Below are 21,433 nucleotides of genomic sequence, written 5' to 3'. Positions count from 1 at the left end.
GAGCAAATTAAACTGACAGCTGACAGTTGCGGTGTGTTGGTTTCTCGTGCACGTGCTGGCGTTCCGCGGCATGTGTATTTTGTGAATGCTGCATTTAAACAAATTTCTACACCACAAACATGAACAGCAGCCATCTATTTCAACCAAACCGAGCCCTTGGCTATGTGAGCAACCATATACCACCCAACGTGCGTTACATTGATAAGAGACGTGAGAATATCGTTATTACTTGCGTAGGCCGTTCGTTTCATGTATATGGAAGCAGTAGTTTCCGACTGATTCGAACAGGCCGAATCCATCCTGCCGACATCACCGCTATAGCAGCGGACGGGTTCATAACTTATGTTGCCGCCGGCAATCTGATCTATGGATGGCGATCGAGTGTGGAACTGCGGAAAGTATATCGTGGGCATGAGAAGCCTATACGCCTGCTGTTGCCCTTCGCCAAACATCTCATTTCTGTCGATGAGAGCAGCCTCCTGAAGATATGGATCGTGTCAACCCAAGAACTGTACCTCGAGATCCCGTTTGCTAATGACAAATTCGAAATATCAGCAATCGTACATCCAGCATCGTACAAGAATAAAATTCTGCTCGGTAGCACCCAGGGTGGATTACAGCTGTGGAACTTGAAATCCTGCAAATTAGTACACACGTTTGCAGGCTTCGACAGCAAAGTGTTGCAGTTGCAGCAAGCTCCCGCTATTGACGTTATCGCCGTTGGACTACACAATGGAAAAATCGTGTTGCTGAATATCCAGTACGAAGAGGTTGTAATCGAAGTGCACCAGGATTGGGGACCGGTGACTGCGATAAGCTTTCGGACGGATGGTACCTCCATTATGGCCACTGCCAGCTCGAACGGGCAGGTGGTGTTTTGGAACTTGGAAGAAAAGACAATCTTGTCCACACTGATGGCGCACGATGATTCCGTCACCGGTCTTCATTTTCTACCAAACGAACCGTTGTTAGTTACGAGTTCCCCGGACAATTCACTGAAAATGTGGATTTTTGATTTGTCTGATGGCGGGGCCCGTTTGTTGCGTTTTCGTGAGGGACATGCTGCACCTCCAACGTGCATCCGTTATCATGGTGCGTCTGGCAGAAATATAGTATCATCGGGTGAGGATTCTTCTATGAGGATTTTCAGTACCGTATCTGAGACATCTAACTGCAGCTTGGGAAAAGCCAGCTATAATCGGAAGGCTTCTAAAAAGCAAAAGAGTAAGTAAATACTCCTGTTGTCATAATAACGAATGTGGAACGCAGTATATGTATGTAACTCTAATGCATTATTTCGTTGCAGAAAAATCCCAAGACCCTTTTCGCATGCCACCGATTAGCCACTTCACGACGGAAACAACGCGTGATAAAGAGTGGGATAGCATAGCTGCGCTTCATCAGGGACTGGTTCAGGTGACCACATGGTCATACGACAAACGGCGCATGGGTGATCTTCATCTGGTTCCGGAAGCTTTTCAGAACAAACAGCTCAAAAAGGATTTCACGATAATTGCCACCTGTCTGTGCCTAAGTCACTGTGGAAATTTTGTCACTATCGGTTATTCGAGCGGACATGTGGAACGCTTCAACATTCAAAGTGGCATTCATCGTGCTAGCTATGGTTCGCCGAGCGCCCACCAGGACTACATCCGCGGCTTGTCGAGTGACAATTTGAATCAACTAATCGTATCCGGCGCAGCAGACGGTCTACTCAAGTTTTGGAACTTTAAACAACCAAACGGGACTGTTGTAACAACACCCATCGATACAATTGATTTAGCGGAACCGATAACGTTGATTCGTACGCATCGTGAAAGCGCCATCATTTGTGTCGCTCTGGATGATTTCACTGTAGTACTGGTAGATTTGGATACGCGCGTACTTGTGCGGCGCTTCGAAGGCCACCGGGGTACCGTAATAGACGCGTGTTTCTCACCCGACAGTCGGTGGCTAATTACGACAGCCCAGGATTGTGTCGTAAAGGTTTGGGATATACCCTCGTCCTATCTAATTGACCACTTCCGCGTATCGCACATGTGCACTTCGATCACGATGTCACCGATAGGCGACTTTCTTGCAACAGCTCACGTTGACTACCGTGGTATAAATCTGTGGGCTAACAAGAGCCTCTTCATGAACGTTACGCTGCGTGGCTTGAAGCCAGAATCCGAGGCTCCTTTACTGGATCTACCTACCGCGCTATGCGATGAGCCACAGGATGGTACAGGGCTGCCGCTCGTCAGCGAGAAGCAAATGGAAATTGACGAGCTGGAAGATGCTCTCGAAGAAATTAATCTCGAGTACAACTCACCACCCCAGCTATCAACTGAATTGATTACCATGTCCAAGGTGGCCATATCTCGGTGGCAAAATTTGTTGAATTTGGACATTATTAAAAAACGTAACCGACCCCGGCAAGCTCTAAAAAAGCCGAAATCTGCACCATTCTTCCTTCCGACTGTGGCCGGTCTTGATTTTGAATTCGATTTGCAAGCTGAGCTGGGTAGTAAATCGTCTACGGTGGGTGGTAAGGCTGGTGAAGGAGAATCACGCATTATCGACATCAAACAGGTAGATCACCTAACTCCCTTCGGAAAGCTGCTGAACGCAGCAGTCATAACGGAAGAGTACGATAAGGCGATCGACTATCTAATGAAGCTCGGTCCGTCGATGATTGACCATGAAATACGAAATTTAACTCCGTTCAATAGTGGCAGCGGAAGCCTCCCAGTGATGGGCGCTTTCCTGCGCATGGTTATCTACATGTTCGGACAGCGGAAGGAGTTCGAGCTGGCGCAAAGCTATCTGAGTCTATTCCTCAAACTTCATGGTCGAGTGGTGGTGGAGAACGAGCAGCTCAGCCAATTACTACCTGCGATCGAGGAAGCACAAAAATCGGGATGGTCAGTACTAGAAAATAAACTGCTCTATGGCTTAGGTGTGGTAAGTAACTTACGAAATTACAGCGGCTAGACTGTAATAAAAACAATGCACTTTACCTGAAGAGAACGCAGGTAATAAAGATTTATTGATAATTACTTTCGTTTGGACGATTTTTTACCACTGGCCTTTTTCGGTCCGCCTTTCGTTTTCTTAGATCCGTTGTTATACTTTGATTTCCCCTTAAAATCATCCTTCATGCCCTTTTTGCCGAATTTGCCCTTACCCTTCATCTCTTTCCCTTCGTTGTTTCTGCGTTTGTTATCCTGTCTTGCCATCCGATCATCTTCCTCGTATTGTTTTCGTTTATCCAGACGAGGCTTCTTCGGCTTAAGCGAATAGTTCGATCCCTTTGGAATGAAAGGTCGCTTACGATTGCCACTCCCGGCCGATTCGAACAGCTCTTCATCCGGATTGTCACCGATCTCCTTGCGATAGTATTCGCGATCGTCTTCATCCGATACATCGCCCACCGCTTCCTCTGCGTCCTTCAGTAACAGTTTGTCCTGCTCCGTAATTTCACCAGCCTTGGCCTGTTTCGACGTCTTGGCACGGTGTTGCTCCTTGTCTTTTTCCTTCTTTTTCAAATTTTCTTCCTGCTTACGTTTACGCTGTTCCTTTAGCCTACGCTGCTGAGCTCGCTTCTTTCGAATGGCTTCCACTTCGATAGGATCTTTTTCGATGTAGTCGTGGTAGAGCACCTCACCCGTCATAAGATCATCCTCTATCTTCATCAGCCGCATCGTGATGCGTGGACCAATCTCGTGAAGGCGTAATGATGATTGATTTTCGGCCAAATTTCCACACTTCAGGTTCTGTGCTAGAACTACGTGCGCCTCTTCATCGTCCACTTCCGACTCGGAAAGCAGATGCCCTCTGTAAAATGGAAGGTCGTGAACTCATTAATAATTTTACCCACGGGGAAAATGGTACAGGCGACATTTACTTCTCCACGAAATCAGCTATATCCTCGAATCGTCCCAGGTTGGGTATGTTGCGCGTAACAAGTTTCTTGACGCCTCGGTTCAAATTTACCGGCACCGCTGAGATTGAATAATGCCGTAGATCAATCAATTTGCTCACCGGATTATATGACAGCAACACGCAACGTTTCATCGTTGAAAGCTTTATCTGGGACAGATTAATTGGCGGAAACATGTTCTGAAACGTGCTCGCCATTAGCTTCATGTGTTTTCCTTCTCCGGCGAAGCTGTTTAAAATGACTAACGGTGGCGTTTGGAAGCATTCTTCGTCCACAAATTGCTTACGCGCGTTGCTAATAACATCCTTTGCCAGCGTGTACTGGTGCACCTTGAACGTGAGCGTTGGGCCCTTCGGCATACGCATAATTTTTAGCGACAGCGTTTGCGCTGACAACGATAACACGCACATGTGTGAAACGTGGAAAAATCCGGATAAATGCACAAAATCTTTCACCTTGTTAAAGCGTCGCTCACGTAGGTTCGACGCAGTGAAGGGTTCCATCATACGACGGAAATCGCGAGACAATCGTGCAACCGACGCGCATCGTTCTCCGCGTCGTATAACGAACGTGTGAGGAGCATTCTTAATCGCAGCTGGCTCATCTTCAACCGGTGCAACCACCTTTGCGCGATTTTGTTTATATTGAGGCTTTCGGCTTTTCTTTTTCATTTCACTGCTGTTAACAATTACCTTCTAGTCACAAAACTACACTCAGCAAAACACGTGCGAAATGTTTTGGAATAGCCGGTTTGACAAATGCACTATGGCGTCAATTCGGGCATGCGAAGTGACGTTTGGGTTTGTTTGGGCGTTTTTCATGTCATAAAAATAAATTGCTACAATACCAAAACATCGAGTCATCGATTTTTTTTTATTAATTGAAAATATTAAGGGCTTGCGTAGTACGTTCTTTCTTATTTTGTTAATAACAAAACCGTTGACAAAGAGTTTTAGAAACTAAAATTAAAAAGTATCTGCAGCAGCCAAAATTTGTTTCAATTGCCATTGGTTGTTGTCTTCACTAAACTGGCGGTAAAAACTATGCCAAATCCCAGTTAAAACGTGCATTTTTATTTCATTTGCATTGTCCTGTTGTTTTTACAATGCGTATTAGTTTTTGCATTTGAAATTATTGCATTTTATTTGAACATTTTAAATCAATATTGCTGATCAATATTCCAATTTTCAATCCTAACGCATGCTCGATTTCTACTGGACCGATGGTGGATAAAATATTTGAAAGTTTAAATATTTCCATCAGTCATTGCTACACGTTTTTACATATTTATTCTCATGTTGTCTACAATAGAAGCTTCTTTTAAAGTTAAACTATTTTTAATCCTAATCGAATGTAAACCATTTACTAAATGCTATTCTGAGAGATGTAGTCCCATTAGTTCCGATTCCTGCAAACAAAGCTAACATGTAACAAATCTTTGGATGACTAGCTCTACACCAACAAAACTATGTTTTCCATAAACTTTCATTATTTTTGCGTGATTCTAGATTGCTTTTTAGTGCTTCTCAATTTACCTCGAATGTTTAGATTATTTGAAGAAAATCAGGTTCAGTGACTACGTTTTGCTTATACATTGGTATAAGCATATCTGGCGTGAGATGCTCATACAGTGAGTGTCCCGTCAACCAGAATGTCTGCATTGTTCCTTTACCCTTAACGTCCACCGTTCCACGAAGTTTGATTTTGAATCCTCCTAGCTTGTCCAAGACTTCTTTTGTGCTTTCCGAGATATGAATTTTCATTGCTATGGGTTAAAAAACGGAGTCAGTGAGTTGTAAGGCTTACATGCAGTTATATTACTTACGCTCTCCAGTCGACTCCATGCGGGAAGCCGTATTTATAGTGTCTCCAAAAAGACAGTACCTTGGCATGGTGGTACCGACCACACCTGCCACACATGGTCCCGTGTTGATGCCAACGCGTATTTCTAGTGTCCTGTTCTTCATATGTGGGATGGTAAATCCTGAAATGCCACAAACCAAATCTAGCGACATCATACCTATTTCTCCAGCATGCCGATTCCCATTGCGCTGCGGCAACCCCGATACGACCATGTACGCGTCTCCTATCGTCTCCACCTTGTACACGTCGTACTTGAGAATGATCGAATCGAACAAGCGGTACAGTGTGTTTAACATGATGACCACTTCCATCGCGCTGCTACTGGCCGAGATGTCGGTGAAACCAACGATGTCGCTGAAAAATATCGTTACCGATTCGAACGTTTCTGCCGGCACTTGGCGCTGTTGCTTTAGCTGCTTCACTACGGCCGGTGGAAGCATCTGGTAGAGCAGCCGGTCAGACTTGCCCTTTTCCATACGCAGCTCCATCGTACGGGCCATCAGCTTTGTCGAATAGTTCTGTATCGTGCTGGTGGCAACACGTATCATCAGCACTAATATGGGACTAATGATGAATATCACCACGACCAGCCCTATCGAGATCGATTGGTGCTTTCTGGCGCTGTGAATTTCCTCCAGTATTGTTTCCTTCACATCGGCCTGTATCTGGTCCTGCACCATTTGTAAGTTGCTTAAGATGGTCGTTACTGACAGGTAGTATTCCATCAGCGCATCCTTACGATAGGCGGCAGACATGTTGATCAGCACCTGGTTGCGCCAATACTGCATGACCTTAAACTCTTCCCCGGAGATGATGTTAAGCGAGGTCATAAAATTTTGAGCCGATGCTATGTAATCCAGGGCGGCAGCATCTCGTCGAACAAATTGTGCATAATCGGACAGATCCAGGTAACCGTTGCGCATGAACTGCAGCACGAGGATCGCCGCAATGTTGATGCTTTCGATCGCCTCTATAAGGTTTTTGTACACCACGAACTGGCGCCAAACCGTTGAGCTGATCGACGTACCGGTGCTACGCACGATCTCATTGATGACGTACCGATTAAGTGCATTGTACGGTTCGAAATATTCCAACCCTGTAAATGTCTCATTTTCGGGAGTATTGACTCTAGAAAGACAAACATACAGACAGTAACATCGGTTCTGCCAACCAAAATTATGCCAAAAAATTACCCAAGCATAACATTCCTTGCTTTGCTTGAAAATTTTTCGAAACACAATTTTAGTAAACTATGCTTATAATCATATCTACACAGCACACAACACACTCTCCAAACATGGAATTATACTCATGCCGGGTGCATATTCACCTCATGTCAGCTATCAGCGTTTGATTCGCGGTGCCCGCTGGCAGTAGATAATTAAGATCCTCCCGAAGATGGCTGAGGGCATCGTTGGTGATTTCGATGGAGCGCTCCACCTGGGATCGATTTTTGCCCGTCAGCATATAAAACACGAGGCTCATGCGTTCGTGCTGGATAACGTTCAATAGGCGCGTTATGTTAATCGTTAGTCCCATCTGAAATTGTTACGAAACCAAAGTTTCGAGCACATTTAAGTGGCCAAATGCGTAACAATGTTTGCAGATTAATCACATACCTCCTCGTTGGCCAATACGGTTTCGCTGTAGGATTTCACGTGTTGCTGAAGCAGTATCATGTTTTGCATTACGACCGATGCTATCGGTATGAGTAGCACAATCAACATGTGTGTCATGAACAACTTTCGTGCATTCCTGTTCGTAGTAGCATATTAGATGAGATTAGTGATAAAAAATGGGTGTGTACATTTACATTAACAAAAAAAAATGCTTCATGAGCATCAAAATTTGATGTTATTAAAATTAAACATAATTCGTAGTTAATATAATTTAACATTGAACTATAAATACAATTTATAAATCAGTTTAATTGTGCTACAATTTAAATAAATATAACAACTACTCAAAGCCTTTTTAAAAATTTCTTTTAATTTAATTTTTAATTTTTAATAATTTAATAATTTTAATTTTTTGAAAAATTGTATTAACAAAATTAATTTGTTTCATACGTTATGGTAGCAAATATAATTTGCTTTTCCCCGTATTGTATGTTGTGCGAAATTGAGTTGGTCATAATTTTCCCATGCTGTACCGTTTGGCACAAATACCGATTCGAACACATAATTAGATATGCAATACGGAATCATACGTTAAATATGCAAACCGTTAGAGAGAGAGAAAAAAAAACCGCGGGAAAAATTGCATCCACCGCGGCGGCACACGCGTGCAGTGCAAATCATTCTGGGTCACGATTTTCGCGAATTTTACGCGTGGTGACACGTTTGAAAATTTTAATATTCCGCCTCACCTTGAACTGGGATTGAATTTGAAGCATCCGTACATCGTCACCTCCCGCTCGAGGGCCACATCCGAGCATGACGTCGACTGTCGCGAGGTGGACGTTGCGACGGAGGGCGAAGATTTTAAGGATAAGTCTCTCGCTCGGGACAACTCGCCGGGCATACCCCCGGTACCCGCCACAAGACGATCCAGCTCGAAGGGACATCGTGGACCTTTTGATCTCCGTCCTATACCGCCTCCGGTTGGGTACAGGCCAACAATTGTCGGCTTGTCGGTCAGGACGCACGGTTCGTCCGGTGGTGGATGTACGGTCACCTGTGTTCGCTCCAGCTTCGTACAGCGATTGTATGCGATTTGTATCGCTATATGATTGTAATGCTTCAATTGACGCTCGACAATGATTCTGGACCAATCGATTTTCACTCCAACAGCAGCAGCAGCACCGCACAGTGTGCATTCAAAATGTGCTAGCCTTAACGGCGACTGTTTCCGCCACTGGAAAATAGCAAAACCAACGCCAAAGTCTCTTTGGTGTGCACGTTTGCTTTACCTTCGCTAGAATAATATTAGGTTTCCCGTATTCTTTTTGTGTTTTGTGCTGCGAAACAATACACAAGAAGTGTTTGCTTTCTGTTTGATTGTTAGCATCGATAATTTATTGCGAACCGTGATGCATGCACGTGGGCAAACGAAATCCACACACCGGAACCGGAGAAGAATAATAGAGACAAATAGAGAGCCACTGCACGCTCAGGCACAAACACAGATACACGGCTGTATGAATGATCAGTCACAAACAAACTTCCTGCCAGCACTAGTGCCCATACCCACACACACTCACACACACACACACAAACGGACATAAAGTTGCTGCTCCACACTGTGAGATTAACCGGCGGAAAATAATCAATTCCGAGTGCCGGTCGGCACAAGGATGCTGCTAACCGAATCCGAAGCAGCCTGCACTATACGGCGTACGAATGGAAACTACATCACTGCAGCACACGATGTCGTACTTTTATACACATTCGTGCCATGAAGCTTTGCTCTCATCGTCATCGTCGCCGTCGTCGTCATCGTCGATGGAACCGATACAGCCCGAGAGCTGTACGGTTACAGTGTGCCGGCATGCCGCGGCTTGATACCCGATGTCACTAATTAGGCTGCCAAAAGCGGGAACCCGTAAGACACGACAGGATGCACTACCGATGCCGATCGCAGTCGGTAGCACAGAGTAGATAATGTTATCATTTGAGCTCGTGCAGAGCTTCCAACCATGCGGTCCCCCTTCGGCCGATGATGGTAACACCCAGGATAGGAAGGTGCCGAGAAAAATGGGGAGACAACAGAATAAAAAAAAAAAAACATTCAAACCATGACGATTTTTCCCGCCCTTGTGAGGTAGCATGAGGCGACCGAATATCGGATTACGGATGGCGCTGATGGGATGTGGCGGGTTGTGCACGTGCATTACCCCACTGTCACGGCTCGGGTTGTCGTTCTATTGTTTTCGAGGAAGTCATCTCGTACCCGAAGTAAGAAGAAATTGGCTAAATTAGCAAACACGTAACCGAATACAGTCGTATAATTGGTCCTTTACGCGCGCAATTAACGGTCAGTCAAAGTGCAAAAAGCGAGAAACGGCAGACGACGACGACGACGACGACGAGTAACCGCAGAACGCATCCACACCGTTCTGCTGCGCCAAGCACCCATGTTTAGCAGGTTTGTGTTTCATTATTGCTACCGGTGAAATCAATTCGGTCCGAAACAGGGACCGAAAATAAACCGGAAACCGTAAACCATAATATTGTCATTTGGTTAATGAAGTGTTTTGTTGTGAGAAGATAATAATATTAACATACGCATGTATGTACCTGTTACCGGTAGCGCGTACGCTTGCCCCGTTCACCAGATTCGATTCCAGAATATAATTGTACACTCATCACTACTGTCATCCGGGGGAATGAAACAAGTTATAAACACCTGCAACGACCGCTTCCCAGGACCGCTACACGATCGGCAGCACCCGGGCACCCCGGGGGTTTGGCATTAATGGGTCGATTAGTTGCGTCCCAGCAATGTTTATCAGATCGTCACATTGTTTTGATACGCCAAAGCGGTATGTAGTGTGCGTTGTTCCGAAAGGTCAGTGCCTTTTTGCAATCTAACACAATGCGAGCAGATGATGGTGGTTGAGCGTGAGGATTATATTTTGATGCAGCATGTAATTATGATTGGAATGATTTGGTGAATGAACGATACGGGTACGATACTTTTGTGTTAAATATATATTTTTTTCTGTTTCTCGCTATAGTATTGTGCGTTTCTTGGAAACCTTACATTGAACATCTGGTACAATTTGTGACGGATTGGAATCGATTGACGATTTCTTATGCTACTCCTTCACTAAACAGATACAGTGGATTAGCAGATACACATCTATGTATAGGAAGCATATTGACATGGTTATAACAGGCGACACAGCGAACGGAATATGTATTTTGATATTACATTTCTAGATTAGACTTGCTTTATGATGCCTAGACAGATGCAATTTTTGAAGCCAATTGTAAATTTTGTCATGCACAAAGTAACATTCGTTTTAAGCTTCTCACCATAATTTGCCTAGTATTTTAGCAAACTTATTAAACAGCTCAGAAAAGCACGAAAAAACATAGCCATGAAAAACACCCTTTCGGGGGAGAGTTAATGGTTTCCCTCGATGGATGCTGCTGCTGCTGCTGCTGCCGTTCCGAGCTCATCCCCAAACGTCGCCACGACGGACCTGTTCTCGTGCTCTCTTGCATGTGCAATCGATTGTGTTTCATCATTACACTATTTTTAAATACACCGGCTTCATATCGGCAAACCAAGCCACCTCGCCATGACTATTGTTCGGCGTTGCACCTTCCTTGCAAGTTAACCAGTACGTGTCCATCAACCCTTTACCCTGCGAAAACCGGACGAAGAGACAAACAGAAAATATAGATTACGATTTAACATTATCGTGGGTTTGCTTTAGCTTGAATAGTTGCCGCTAGCTCACTTTCACATCGATCAATCCACGGTGCTCCGTCTTGAATCCTCCCACCTTGACTAGGGCTTCGTTCATTTCGGCAGAAATGTGAATCTTTAAAGCTGCAAAATCGTACCGAAAAAAAGCATACCAGTGAATATAGAAAAGGTTGTGGGTTTCTTTTTTCCCAAATAGTTTTTTTTTACCTTCGCCGGTAGATTCCATGCGGGAGGCAGTATTAACCGTATCACCAAACAGACAGTATCTCGGCATTTTTGTGCCCACGATACCGGCTACTACCGGTCCTGTATGAATACCGCAACGTATTTGTACCGGTTCGTTGGCTCTGAAAAAAAATCGAAAGCAAAGGTGCAGAATTGTTCATCTGAGAGTGTTGACGGTTAACGTATCACGCCGAGTGCTTCGTGAAAGACTGGGCGCCTCCATTATTAAATCGTTTTGCTAATCGCTGACCGTTGAGTTTTTATATTTAACAATTTTTTTTTATTAGGCGTATAACCCTTTGAAAGTGTGTTGATACCTATTTAGATTTATTTTAATTTTTATGGATAATTATTTAATTTTTATCCTAACATGTTACACTAAAACCATTGAATGTGTCAGTGGTGAAGAACATGGTTTGCTTACATTGCAATTTATCAAAAAAGGTCAAAAGGCTTTCCACAGAAGTCTTTATTTAAAAAATAACAAAAATAACCAAATAACTTATGTGAACATAATATAAATTATAAAAAAGCAAAAGTATTTAAAAAAAACAATAAGCGGTTTCATTAAAAATAGAAAATTTGCTAAATTTGCATTAAAAAAAACAACCTAAATGACCAATGTTGTATGATAATAGACGCTCATTTCAAATATTGGACTCTTTACGAAATTTCGATAAGTTAATACAAACATCTCTCAACCTATATTCTTCTTAATGATTGTTTACCATTAGATGCGTCGTTAATGGAAAGCTATCTGCAATTCTAAATTGTGTTGCGTAACTTTGAGTTCCTTACTTATGTGGGATGCTAAAGTACCCGGAAGCATCCAATAGATCCAATGCCATTGTTGCTATTTCCGCTACATGTTTGTTGCCTGCCATTTTCCATCCACCGTTGCCCGGAAAAAGCGACCGGATATAAGGCAGTGATGAAGATAACGAACAAGCAAATAAGCAGAGAAGAGAAGGGGAAAAAACAAACACCACAAGAAAAAAGAAAACGTTTTCGTTAACGAATTGAGATTTGCCCGTTTTTTTGGGGTTGGAAGATATCATGAAATAGAAGCTACCACCGTTTTTCACCGGCAATCCGGAAGCCACCATGTACGAGTCGCCAATGGTTTCGATTTTGTACACATCGTAACACTCAATACGCTCGTCGAACATCCGGTAGATGGCATTCAGGAACGAGACCACCTGTCGAAGTTACCGGCAAAAGAGGAATGCACAGATAGCCAGCTGGATTAATATCATGCAACGCAATGGTTCGCACTAGAATGGGGCCAGTTGCCGTACCTCCAGCGGTGTACATTCTGCAGCAATTTCGGTAAAGCCAACGATATCGCTGAAAAATATCGTCACTGCCGAGTAGTATTCCGCCGGGACCGTTTGGGCTTGCTTGAGCTGAGTGGCCACCGTCGGGGGCAGCATCTGGAACAGCAGCGAGTCGGATTTGCGTTTCTCTCGTTTCAGCTCCTTTGCCTTGTGAGCCAGATTAATGGCGTAGAGCTGTATGGTGGCGGCCGCATTCCGTACCAGTATGATGATGATTGGGGACACAATAAGGACGACCACCAGGATGGCTATGCCGAATGTTTCCATATTGTCTGCCGACTGAAGCACCTTCTGGACCTCGTTGCTGTGTAGGCCGATGGGCCGAGGATGAGACAGAGCAAAGCAAAGCATGTTAGTGCTACCGAGGGAAATCACAGCCATGCATGCTTGCATGACCATGCCTGAATGTGGTACAGGACTTTAACACACACACACACAACACACATATACGAAAAAATCTTTCGAATGGATATGTTACGCATTGCATAAGTAAAAGGCCCCTGCCTGTGCTAAGCTTTGTTTTCTCTAAGTTTTCTAAGGACGCACACATACGCAGAAAGGTGAGTGAGATGAGATCCGTACGTACCGTATGATCGATCGCAATGCTCTCTGCAGCTTCCGCAGTTCATCGATGTAGTACGCCATAGACTCGTAGTAAGAGCGTGCGTCGGCCACATTTCCTTCGCGCCGCAAGTTCTTCTGGATGGTTTTGCTCCACTGGGTGATGTTGCCGTAGCTTCGCATCGTGAGAGTTATGTTCCGGTAAATTACTTTCAACGACGGTACAAAATGCAACGATCCGTTCAACAGATCCCTCCCGAGGATATCGTGCTGTACGTACTTGATGTACGAATCGGGCTTGAGATATCCACGACCGTAGTAATTTATACCGTACACCGACGAGATGTCCAGGCTTTCGATACTGCGGAGCAGGTTCTTAAAGCTGAGCAGAAATCGCCACACGCCGCTCTTATTGGCATCCTTTATCTGGTTGGTAAGATGCTCGAGCAGGGCAGCATTGGCCGTTGTGTACCAACGCAAAATCTGTGGCACCGTGCTGTCCTCTGTGCTGATGTTTGCTCGGAATTCCTGTAGGGTCTCGCGAAACTCGCTCATGTTTAGCCACGTTACCTCTCCATTGTTCGGTTGTACGGTACGTATCGAAATGTCTGGCCAGGACGACATATTGTCCAGCGCTAGATCCGTTTCAAAGAATGTGTCGTTCAGATTTCGGCGCAAGGTAATACCATTCGTGTAGATGTAGAATGCTACATCCGATCGTTCCTGCTGCAGCCGTGTCACTACCTTCCCCAGGTCCGTCGCCATGGTTACCTGATTTTCGATCTCCGTCACCTCCATCCGGTAGCTCACGATCTCGATCATCTCGTACGAAGTTTGCACAATCAGTGCGAGTATCGGTATGAACGGAAGAATGATCATCTGCATCTGTTGCAGCTGGCGGCCACGTTTGAAGGCGGGATTTTTTGCTTCGGCACTGCAGCACATATTGCCATGATAGTGCTGCTGGGTGCTGACATCTTCGGAGCTGATCGATTTGATCGAGGAGCTGTCGGTGTGATTGACGCGGGATTTCATTGTTTACACTGCAACAGAGATATAGTTAGCAGATAGATCAATTTGTTATAGAGTTTTTGATAAAGGATACAGTATGTTTAAAAAAACAAATGTTTAAAGACACTTATTTGTTGAGGTGGTAACATAAAATTTTGTTCTGTAAACTTTTTACCACATTTTACACAAATACTTTAACGTATTCATAGCAGTTTGTTGGATTGGGACTGTACTAATAGGTCCTATCGTTTCGTATTTTAATGTTTACAACCTGAGGCACAACACAGAGTATAATTATTGTGAAACCATTGAAAGAAGGGGAAATAATGGTCATAAAATGATTAACTACTGGCTGTCCACTTATATCCCATCGATTACGGGTGATATTGCATAGTAAACGTTCTTCTTTAAAGTTTATGAATATTTTTATTGCCTGTTTGGTTGTTTACGATCATGTTTTAGTTTTTTTTCAACTATTATAATAAACGTTTTTTATAGAGGTGGTATACACAATTTAATTTTAAAGTCTATATACACTTTTACTAGTAAAAAAAAAACCAGAAAAAAAATTTAAAAAAAATTCTCTTTTGAGGAATTTGGGTATCAAAGATATTTAGCACAGCCACATACACCGCTGAACAAACGCTTGAATCGCTGAGTACACGAAACAGGTTTAAGTGTAAATACAATAAATAAAAAAAACCTAGTTCAGATGCAATGCAAAATATGTGCATTTATTTACTATTTACTGAACTCGTCCAATCAAATAAGAAGAACGTAATTTCCTCTTATTTATGCTCTCTCCCTTTCGATCAACAAACACATCACGTCCCTCAAATAAGGAAAACATTCAATGTATGTGTCAGGAGGCAGGATTAAACTAAGTTTCACCATTGTCGAATACACATAATGGAACGCACTGTGTTAGTTTAGCTACAAACACACACACAACGACAGAGAGACAAAAAAGGAAACAAAAAACCCTACGCGAGGAGATAATGGAGCGTTATAGGATGAGCATAGGTTTGGAGGTCGAAGCTAAAAAAAAACCTCTGTTGCCGATGTGGAAATTTTATCGACTGCCATCTAGCCTAGTAAGATTTTTTTTCGGTGGGTTAATGAAGCGATTTGGTTTCAATTTTCTCGCGACACAGCAATATTCCAACTGGGATCCATAGGCCAAACTGAGACGTAACGCGTCAAGTGCGGGTTTTGGAAGGAATCTTGATCGCCCAAAACAGAAAGTATCAGTTTCGGGATTGTTTTTCATATAAACCATGGGGCGTTATTTGGTAGGAAATGTGGGCTAAAAATGTTAGAAGGAATTTAATTTGACAAAATTTCAATTTGATGTAAATAAATAAAAGTTTTAAATTGTTGAAAAATTAAACTAATCTTAAAGAGTAAACAGCTTAAGAGTTTTTATCATTAATCTGTATGTAATTTTTATGCTTGTTTTGTATCAAGTCACCCTACTGATCACTTTGTTTTAGTTTTTCTAAACTTTTCTTTTATTCTCAGGCGCGCCATCATGTCTAGTCACTCCCAATAAACAACACAGTTTGTAGGATAACGTTAATCTAGCGAGATTTAGCACCTTTTTGCAGTGATACAGGAATCCGCAAAAACATACTGTAACCATAGGCGCAGGAAAAACATTGTACCACAATCTTTCATCGTTGTTCCCGGTCGTCAGTTGATAACGGTATCAAAGGTCGCCTTGGAAAACCGATAGGTCAGCAATAGGTTTATGATGAATGTTTATCGTTCGTGTCGAACGATAGGAATGCGTGGTGGCCGTGTCCTGTAAAGGATTCGCTTCTTTGGCGGAAAATGTAAACAACATAAAGTGTTGTTTCAGTTTCTGAAGACATAAAACTGAAGCTATTTGTACAATGTCATGCCCGGTGATGACAAAGTGTAATTATAGCCGATGTCCACGAATGGTTGGCAAATCACGAACTTTCGCGTAGAAAAAATGCGTCAACCATCTGAGACATGTCGTTTAGATTTGTTTTGTTTTACATTTAAGTAGATTTTTTAGATGCACAATAATATAGCGCTTGGCAACAGATATGTTCCGCAGCGTTTCTCAAAGTTTATTCAAATCTTGAAACAAACCGAAAGGTTAAAGTTCCTTAGGAGGGAAAGAAAACGAAACGGAATTCAAGGCGCACGCAGTCCTATCTATAGTTATGTCCAAGACCTCCATCAATCTCACTTGAAAATCGTAATCCCTCGCATTGCTGAGAACGGACTACCAGAACAAAAAATAAACATTTGTTAGAATTAAGTTATCCGAAAGGCAGCATCTCGATAGAGAAAGCCGAAAGGTAAAGATCACTAAGGTTCGTAAAGCTAATCGCAAAGTGTCACCGTTAAGAAAGCAAGAGGAAGAGATAAATTTAATTAATTCGTTGTCTTGCTGACTTTTCTTTATCTCTGTTTGCCACTTTGCGGGATTCGCTTAACATTACGATTTCCTCACAGCCACAGGATCAGAGCCTTATCCCTCTATAAGCTAACACGCTTTCCAATCTAAGCCTTGTGGTCTGTTCGTCGATATTCCAATAGGACGGTGAACGATACCGAGCTGGGCCAGCATCAAATTTAATGCTCCACAGGTAATAAACATTGATGGACCGCGGCAAAGAAAAGTCTAGTACTATCTCGACGTTCGCTTCAGTTTCAACTGACAATGATGACGATGGCCGATAACATTCTCTGCTGCGAACAACATTACGCTACAAATGAAGTGTGTTGCGTTGGTCAAGACGTGCCTGTTGGTTAAATGCACATTTGCAACAGCAAATAGTGCGCAGCCGTGCGGAGGCAACGGTAGTGGAGTGCAATAGTTGAGACAGCGTAAATAATAATCATCGACAGTGGGTCGTGAAAGGACTCGATGGACGGGTTATCGGTGGATAGTGTGGAACAGGAGTGTAAAACATGGCAAACACATGATGAATTATCCTATCATATTATCGTATACGGTGGCCCATCAAACGGCAGACACTTGGACTTATTTTTACTTCACAAAGGAAGAAGGCCCGGTTCTATTATTCAGACATTGGATTATAAAATGGTCTTTGTGTTTATTGCCAAACAATTTAGCCAGAAGTAAAAATTTCCTTGTTTAAAAGCAGCAAATGACGTTCGTTCAATAAAATTTTCCATTACTCCACAGTCGCAACATCATCAAAATTGAAATTACTTTACAGCTTTTTGCTTCACACTTGTAACTTGCGAAATGTGATGATTGTAAAGCAACAAGTTTTATTCTGTGCTTGCGTATATGTGTTTGTGTATAGATTGTAATTTTGATTGTTTACACCAGGCAAAGCTATTCTGAATGTCGTATCCATTAGATTGGAGAATATTTTATGTATTCCATTTAACTTTTCACGTTTGATTGCGTACATTCCGCATTATACTTTACAGGAAAAATTGAACAGAACTTCAACTAGGTTTGTTTTTTCTTTAAGTTTAATTTAAATTTCGAACATCAAGAAACGCTTTACTTGAAAAGCCAATAGCAGCACTTTTTAACGCTCTGTGCTTCCGGAGTAGAAATGGTAGGCAAGACGAAAGACACAGTAAAGACGCCGAATTGAACAAAGATTTTTTTTATCTCTATTATAAGATGATGGCCACCTACGATCATGAAAGGAGAATAATACCAAACAATGGCTTTATGGAAAGACGTCGTCAAAGATCTTCACACAAAAAGGATTTACATTTGGTAGGAACGATGTACTGAACTAGAGTAACAAGGAATTGGACACAGCCAAGCCTCATTGGCACGACAACACTCATCTCTCACGGTCTCATGTGTCACAAGTCGTCAAATGATTATTCCTAATAAAAAAAATCTTTACTGTTTACTGCGCTCTATGAACCGTTCCGACTTTACCGCGCAATAAAATCATCAAAGATTTTTGTTGAAAAACGCGAGAAGAAAATAGCCCAAACGAACTTAGTCCCCTGCCTAACACAAAGAAGGAACACGTGCTCGTTTTTCTTCAAACCTCCTGACAAACTAGGACTTGCAGCACAATTGATTCTTGTCAATCGTTGGGCCAATATTGATATTGCATTCCACAAATATTCGTTCAATGAACAGGAGCAACATACCATTGCAATGCTACTAACAGAATAAAAGTGATGTATTGAAAAATACATAAGTTAAATCAACTAACCAGTTAAACCCTCAAAAGCTTAAATTCTTGCAGGCAACCATCATAAGTCACAGACAGTAATCACAATTTTTTTAGTAGATATTGTCGTGAACAATTTTGCCATAAAAGCATTCCAGGACAAATTAATCGTTCTGAAATATGCATATAATCACAAAATTTTTAGTAGATATTTTTATGAGCAATTTTTTCATAAAAGCATTCCAGGACAAATTAATCGATTTGAGATATGCATTCATAACAACTTGACTTTTTATTCCGTTAACGAGTGTGAAATATTTTGAGTTACTCAAATGTTGCTCTTGTTGTATTGAAGAATACATATCATATATGTTATGTAGTCCTTTTATTAATGTCATATAACAACTTGTAGAACATTACTATGGAGATTCTTTTTTTTCCTACAGAGACCACCCGATGTTTCTGGAGAACAGAACCATTATAAAAAAAACACTAGAAATGTACTCTGCTTCGGTGTGTAAAGTAGATTTACCACAGAATCACCGGATATGGTAGCGATATCGTTCAACTGATAAAGGTTCCCAGTTTTGTGACCGTGCCTTGCGTGCCCAATGTGGCTGCTACATACGGATGATACGCGGTAATCCTTCGTCTGCTTCAACACTGTGCTTCTGCCGAGGATAGTTTTGTCGAAACGTATTACATATTTCACGCCACGGAACAGCAAAATCGACAATCTGCACCACCACCACAGGCAGCCACTTTGAGTTTACCTTTGCCACCTTCACACTCACTGATCACCGTACCGTTCCCGTTACAGTTGCGCACAATTTCGTTGGGTGTAGAATTTGAATGAGTATGAAATTAGATTAGATGAAACGACACTGCCGTCGGTTGCCTTGAGAGATCGGATAGCGACTGATAGGGAACCGTCGTCGTGTACACCATGGCTGCTGGAAGCGACCGATCCGAACCCACTGGACGCGTACGGACGACTGACTGGTGCTAACGGACTCGTGGTGTATAGTAAAGACATCTTCATCTCAAACCGAGGTGACGAGGATAGTAAATACGGCACCGACACACTACACGAGCACGCCACCAGTTGATCAGTGTTACGCGCCAGCAAGGACCGCGGGCAGGCGGGTTCAGGACAACGCACACGCACACTTCGACACAAAATCGTCCGTTAGACCGTGTGACAGCGTGCGGCGCGCGCGGTACTCCCGACCTAGGACGATAGGATAACGAACACGACGACGACAACACCGCAGACACCGTTGTTCCGGATGGGACCATCGATGCGCCTCCATCCAACGGTGCAGCAATAGTTGATGAGAGAAGCCGCTTGTGCTGGCCCGACACACTACTCACACATACACACACACATACACGATGGAAAGACGATAACTGCCGGCAGGGATGTGGGTACGAATATGGGAAAACAAATTCATCAACCCGCCAAAGGACAACGACTGCATTCGGCAGTAGCGTGCGGTTGCTCTGGTGTGAAGCAGTGGTTTGGCATATTGGAACGTTATTTATTTTGTTGTTTTTTTTGTATTTTGTTTTGTACGATAGTTTGAGCAGTTCCCATTCTGTTAGGCTTTTCTTTTTTTTCCTCCCCGCCATGATGTGGACATTCCACATACGCGGCTCAGTGGGTTGAGAGCGGTGGTTTGCGGAAAACCGTAACCATTCAGCTATTCTCTATCACTCTGTGCAGCTATTTTTATCTTACTTACTGGAAAGCTTTTGAAAGCAACTTGGCTGTCTTGGTCTATTTGCACGAAACGCCACTACATTTATTCCTGGGACAATTTAATCTTTGTACTACTGGCGTGCGTACTTTAGTGGGAAAATGTGGAAACACCTTCGCAGCGAATGATCATTAGCATGCGTTACAATATTTATGAGCAATAAAAAAAGGAAAACTTATAAAAATTTGCAAATTAAAATTGGTCCTTAATTTTCTTTTATTAACCTGTTGGCAAACTTATATCATTAACCGTTTGTCGATCGGTTTATCGCACATGTTTACGGTTCGCTTGCCTTTCCAATGTGTAGCCATCGATGTTAATAAATTAAACTCATACATGTGTATGTATGTGTATGTTGCCGTTAAACCATACATCCATAATTGACAAACTGCTGATGTGTCTGGTAATATTGTTAGCTTTTTACAAACAGGACTGCAAGAAAGGAAATAATTGACCCACACCCGACAGCATACCGCTCCTCATCCGGCTACCTAGCCATTGGGTGATGTGTGTTTTGCGGTCCCTTGTACATATTACGTCACCTATTTTGGCGCCTGCGGTAAGAGCATAAACATAAAACGCAACAAAACACCGCAGGCATGATAAATAGAAGAGGAAAAAAAAAGAATCGCGGAAACAGATCACTACTCATATCATTCGAGAAGAAAACCATAAATCATCATACCACGTGTAGCAGCAGCAGCAGCAGCAGCAGCATTGGCCCCCGTTCGGTAATCCTTTTTGGCTTCGGGTGTGATGATTTATCGACCATCGCTCCCGTCTCTATTTCCACCGCTAGGGTGTGAGAGATTCCACCAAATCGGTTGCGTTATGGGTGAAACTCCTTCGAGAATCCTTGCGAATGCAAATCAGTATCAGTATGGGGTTTCTTTCAAATACCAATGCGTGCCGTTGGTTTTGTTGGTTATCTGCAATGGGACGAAGAAGGGTTTTGTTTGTACATTCCACTCATATTCCCACACCACGATCGGTCGCGACATGCCGGTCTTTTACATACGTCCATAAGTCTTTGCGCCGATCCGGTGGCGCCATTTTCCAATAGAGCAACGAGTCCTTATGTGACGTTTTGTGTGAAAAAGTTTCAGACGAAACGCTAACCCCGGACAATGCAACAGGTGAAGTAAGAGACAAACATGATGCTTTTTCCTGGTCAGCAGGAAAATGTGTATTTATCAAGCAACAATGACAGTTAAA

The 21,433-nt window shown here is 42.9% G+C and overlaps 4 protein-coding genes across 8 annotated transcripts; 1 reads left to right on the top strand and 3 right to left on the bottom strand.

The window, feature by feature from the left end:
• Positions 1-15: 15 nt before the first annotated feature.
• LOC125764118 (WD repeat-containing protein 36) lies at positions 16-3,041 on the top strand. The gene is made up of 2 exons (XM_049428003.1): positions 16-1,224; positions 1,307-3,041. The coding sequence occupies exons 1-2, from the start codon at positions 120-122 to the stop codon at positions 2,974-2,976; spliced, it is 2,775 nt and encodes a 924-aa protein (XP_049283960.1). The 5' UTR covers positions 16-119; the 3' UTR covers positions 2,977-3,041.
• On the bottom strand, positions 2,998-4,683 carry LOC125764124 (protein Peter pan). The gene is made up of 2 exons (XM_049428015.1): positions 3,890-4,683; positions 2,998-3,819 (listed from the first exon to the last, which is right to left on the bottom strand). The coding sequence occupies exons 1-2, from the start codon at positions 4,594-4,596 to the stop codon at positions 3,039-3,041; spliced, it is 1,488 nt and encodes a 495-aa protein (XP_049283972.1). The 5' UTR covers positions 4,597-4,683; the 3' UTR covers positions 2,998-3,038.
• A 104-nt stretch (positions 4,684-4,787) lies between these two features.
• Positions 4,788-8,668, bottom strand: LOC125764123 (uncharacterized). The gene is made up of 6 exons (XM_049428014.1): positions 8,157-8,668; positions 7,408-7,543; positions 7,119-7,327; positions 6,982-7,005; positions 5,751-6,916; positions 4,788-5,690 (listed from the first exon to the last, which is right to left on the bottom strand). The coding sequence occupies exons 1-6, from the start codon at positions 8,309-8,311 to the stop codon at positions 5,470-5,472; spliced, it is 1,911 nt and encodes a 636-aa protein (XP_049283971.1). The 5' UTR covers positions 8,312-8,668; the 3' UTR covers positions 4,788-5,469.
• Positions 8,669-10,433: 1,765 nt separating this feature from the next.
• On the bottom strand, positions 10,434-19,594 carry LOC125764120 (uncharacterized). 5 transcript variants are annotated; one of them, XM_049428008.1, is made up of 8 exons: positions 18,991-19,594; positions 13,316-14,333; positions 12,691-13,033; positions 12,465-12,591; positions 12,191-12,269; positions 11,375-11,514; positions 11,199-11,290; positions 10,434-11,102 (listed from the first exon to the last, which is right to left on the bottom strand). In XM_049428008.1, the coding sequence occupies exons 2-8, from the start codon at positions 14,323-14,325 to the stop codon at positions 10,983-10,985; spliced, it is 1,911 nt and encodes a 636-aa protein (XP_049283965.1). In that variant the 5' UTR covers positions 14,326-14,333; positions 18,991-19,594; the 3' UTR covers positions 10,434-10,982. The 5 variants fall into 5 exon arrangements, with proteins under 5 accessions (XP_049283965.1, XP_049283966.1, XP_049283963.1 ...); XM_049428009.1 differs by having other exon boundaries at positions 12,468-12,591; XM_049428006.1 differs by having other exon boundaries at positions 12,191-12,591.
• Positions 19,595-21,433: the final 1,839 nt, after the last annotated feature.

The sequence above is a fragment of the Anopheles funestus genome, chromosome 2RL (assembly GCF_943734845.2).
Source record: "Anopheles funestus chromosome 2RL, idAnoFuneDA-416_04, whole genome shotgun sequence".
Lineage (NCBI taxonomy): Eukaryota > Metazoa > Arthropoda > Insecta > Diptera > Culicidae > Anopheles > Anopheles funestus.
The sequence above is the reverse complement of the archived record's forward strand: the minus strand, read 5'-3'. Positions and strand labels throughout refer to the sequence as shown.

Coding starts and splice junctions, on each gene's coding strand:
- LOC125764118 (XM_049428003.1), top strand. CDS start 120: ATGAACAGCAGCCATCTATTTCAACCAAACCGAGCCCTTGGCTATGTG. Junction 1,225..1,306: donor GGCTTCTAAAAAGCAAAAGA/GTAAGTAAATAC, acceptor ATTTCGTTGCAG/AAAAATCCCAAGACCCTTTT.
- LOC125764124 (XM_049428015.1), bottom strand. CDS start 4,596: ATGAAAAAGAAAAGCCGAAAGCCTCAATATAAACAAAATCGCGCAAAG. Junction 3,820..3,889: donor ATAGCTGATTTCGTGGAGAA/GTAAATGTCGCC, acceptor TCCATTTTACAG/AGGGCATCTGCTTTCCGAGT.
- LOC125764123 (XM_049428014.1), bottom strand. CDS start 8,311: ATGCCCGGCGAGTTGTCCCGAGCGAGAGACTTATCCTTAAAATCTTCG. Junction 7,006..7,118: donor ACGCTGATAGCTGACATGAG/GTGAATATGCAC, acceptor AAAATTTTCAAG/CAAAGCAAGGAATGTTATGC. Junction 5,691..5,750: donor CATGGAGTCGACTGGAGAGC/GTAAGTAATATA, acceptor TTTAACCCATAG/CAATGAAAATTCATATCTCG.
- LOC125764120 (XM_049428006.1), bottom strand. CDS start 14,325: ATGAAATCCCGCGTCAATCACACCGACAGCTCCTCGATCAAATCGATC. Junction 11,291..11,374: donor CATGGAATCTACCGGCGAAG/GTAAAAAAAAAC, acceptor ACGATTTTGCAG/CTTTAAAGATTCACATTTCT. Junction 11,103..11,198: donor GTGGATTGATCGATGTGAAA/GTGAGCTAGCGG, acceptor CGGTTTTCGCAG/GGTAAAGGGTTGATGGACAC.